At 35.0% G+C, this 3,192-nt stretch overlaps 1 protein-coding gene and 1 non-coding gene across 2 annotated transcripts in view; one reads left to right on the plus strand and one right to left on the minus strand.

Annotated features, from left to right (window-relative positions):
- srpx2 (sushi-repeat containing protein X-linked 2) overlaps positions 1–3,192 on the plus strand; it is an 18,820-nt gene that overhangs the window by 7,407 nt on the left and 8,221 nt on the right. Inside the window, exon 3 of the mRNA XM_007569672.2 lies at positions 483–674. Within this exon, the coding sequence (XP_007569734.1) occupies positions 483–674 (192 nt within the window). The remainder of the gene's footprint in view (positions 1–482; positions 675–3,192) is intronic.
- Positions 3,001–3,073, minus strand: trnav-aac (transfer RNA valine (anticodon AAC)). Its single transcript has one exon. It is a non-coding gene; the product is annotated as a tRNA-Val (tRNA).

Genomic DNA, 3,192 nt, shown 5'->3' on the forward strand with positions numbered 1-3,192 from the left:
TGGTGTTGTTTGTTTTAATTCCTTAATGATTTGAACATCTTACAACATATTTTCCTTCTAAATATAACATAACTAGAGAGCCTGTAAAATAAATAATTAGCTAACAATTATTGAAGACTGACACAATAATAGTAAAAATGTTTGACCTTAGAAAACATCAAATATTAGCACATAATTAGCATGAATATCCTGTCCAATATTTACTTTGTTATTTTTGCATTAATTTTTTATTTTTCACAATTATTGAACTTTTTTTCAATATAGAAATTAAAAGTTGCTCCAGTTTACAGATTTTCTAACCTTTTTTAGACTGGCTGCTTTTTCAGTTTGTTCCTTGGATTTTGGAGGAATTTTCCTAAGAATTGATAAGATGACATGAAATAATCTTCATTAGTGACAGAAATGAAAACAGAATACTAAATAATAACAATAAATAATTTTTCTGCTTTTCTTTGTTTTTCTCTCTTCTTCTTTGAAAGCAGACCCAAACTGGTGTCGCTCTCCACATCTGCCTAATGGTGAGGTGTCGTGCCGCTCCCCTCGCGGTGGGGCCCACCGGGGTTTGCTGGGCACCCGGTGTGAGATGACCTGCGACCGAGGCTACCGACTGCTGGGCAGAAAGTCGATTCAGTGCCTCGCCAACCGCCTCTGGTCCGGGTCGGCTTACTGCCGCAGTACGTGGACACTTTTAGTCTTTATTACCAACAATATGAATCTGAGGCCTTGTGAATTGCTGCTCTGAATATGTTCTTTCAGTGAGAGGCCTTTTTAGAGTCTGTTTGCTCCAGTTAACGATTAATTGATGACTAAATGAGTTGACGATTATTTCAATAAATCACCATGATTAATTGTTTCGGCCCTATTTTAAAACAATAAAGCAAAAAGTAAAGGAATAATCTTTTATTTGAACTTAAAGAACTTAATTCAGAGCCCTCCATTGGAAATTATCTGCATGCTGTTTCCGGTGCGTGCTACAGCTTGTCTACTGAATGCTTTAAAGTCTAACTCAGGATCCTAAAATGGATGCTGACATTAATGAGAAACCAGAGCTGGGAAACGGAAATGGTGCGACTTACGAATAGTTAGTCATGAGTCTGACAGAACAACCTGCAGGCGTTTCAAGGAGGCTTTGTTTAGACACGTGAATGATGAAGAATTTCAGTTATCCAGATGTGAAGAAATAAGAAGAGCATGAATAAGAATTTACACTTCAGACTGTAACAGAATGAAACTCATCAAACTGCCAAACTGAGGTTTGACCAACCTGACATCAGCGCCTAATTAGGCTTCATTCATTTGAGAGCTAGCAAAATGTTGTAATAACAGAAAGTTTTCAAAATGTAGCGCTTGAAATGATCATGAGATTAGAATAAGGCTGAAACGATTAATCAGATTAATCATGATTAATCTATTTCTGAAATATCGTTAACTAAGTTAGTAATAGATTAATCGTTAACTGGAGAATTCAGACTCTAAGAAGGCCATTTGATTAAGAAACGACATATTTAGATCAGTAATTAAATCAAAACTGTACAAAAATATGTAAATAATTTACATTTAGGAAAAAGAGCACCTTTATTTATAATTCTGTTTAATCCAAAACATAGTTTTAGTTCAAATTCACTAAAAGAATGGTATCGCATTCTAGGCAATAAAATGTTTATTTTCTCATTTAAAAAAGGAATTGAATTATTTATTTTCATCTTTTAATGTATTTCAAATATTGTTTAATAAAAGCTTAATAGGTTAATGAAAATCTGTAGAACGTGCCAATTTTGTATCTGATTAATTGATTAATCATCAGAATAATTGATTACTAAAATAATCGTTTGTTGCAGTCTTAAATTAGAATAAATAAACAAGACAAAAACATAATTTCAGAGCTTATGAGATGTGCTGCAGGAGGAAATAGGCTACAAATAATATTTTCTGGTTGAAATTTGATTTGTAAATCATACACTTCAAAAACAAAATCTTATCAAGTATTTCTGGTTTAGGTTTTAGCCCAAATATCTTATTACACTTGAAATAAAACAAAAATAACTTAAAAGGGACGATCCAGCAAAATATAAGAGCGTGTTTTGAATCAATTATTTCTTAATATTGATGAAAATTTGCTTTTCTATTGGCAGATTATTTCACTAAAAACCTGAGAAAAATCTCTTGTTATAAGTAAAATAATCTGCCAGTAGAACTAGAACTTTTAAATCAGGGGTGTCAAACTCAATTTCACCGAGGGCCACTTCAGCATATTGTCCCCCCTCAATGGGCCACATTGACGGTACAAATTAGGAGTGCATCCCTGCTAAAACACACCCCAGACAAAAGGTTGACTTCCCTCATTCAGGTCTGTAGAGGCTTATAATGATTCAATGGTCCAGGTGTGTTAGAGAAGGAATCCATCTAAAGCTGCAGATGGTAGCTCTGGAAAACTAGACTTGGGCACCTCTAGTATAAATGTATAAAAATACAATGTTAAAAATAAATGAAACACCTCATATTGTTAAATAACTGATTTTATGTATTGAAGTTTTATATATTGCATTTGAGTTTCCATGGCCTATAAAATGCTGTGGGGCCTTGAGTTTGACACATGCGCATTACACCATAGAACTGCCAATTGGTAAATGAAGTAAAGTAGCTTCGATTTCAAAGAAGCCTACATTGAAGTCGATTGGCAAATGAACCATCATGGAAGAGGAAGGCTCTTGTTGTCTCACTGCACCCCAAGAGATGCATAACCTACAAAAACTGTTTCTGTCTGGTTTTGAACCAGAGACCTTTTGCATGTAAAGCAAACGTGATAACCACTACACTACAGGAACTGAACTTCTCTGCTCTGTTTCAGTTTGAGGTTCCAAAGTTGATGTGAGATGCAACACATGAAAATTTCAACCGAGGTTTGCACTCAGATGCCTGGATTCAGAGCACAGACCATGACACCACAGAGCCCTTGTTGACCTTTAGTAAACACCTGTGATAAATAGAACATACTAAATCTATTTCTGTCTGGTTTTGAACCAGAGACCTTTTGCGTGTTAAGCAAATGTGATAACCACTACACTACAGAAACTCATGCTCTTTGGAGTGTTCCTGGTAGATGATCTACATTTTGTTAGAGACTAATAACGAGCATGGAATGATGTCAAATACCACAGATCCTCTCAGAGAGCACAGTAACTTGGTGAACAA

This window comes from Poecilia formosa, unplaced genomic scaffold (assembly GCF_000485575.1).
Source record: "Poecilia formosa unplaced genomic scaffold, Poecilia_formosa-5.1.2 Scaffold244, whole genome shotgun sequence".
NCBI lineage: Eukaryota > Metazoa > Chordata > Actinopteri > Cyprinodontiformes > Poeciliidae > Poecilia > Poecilia formosa.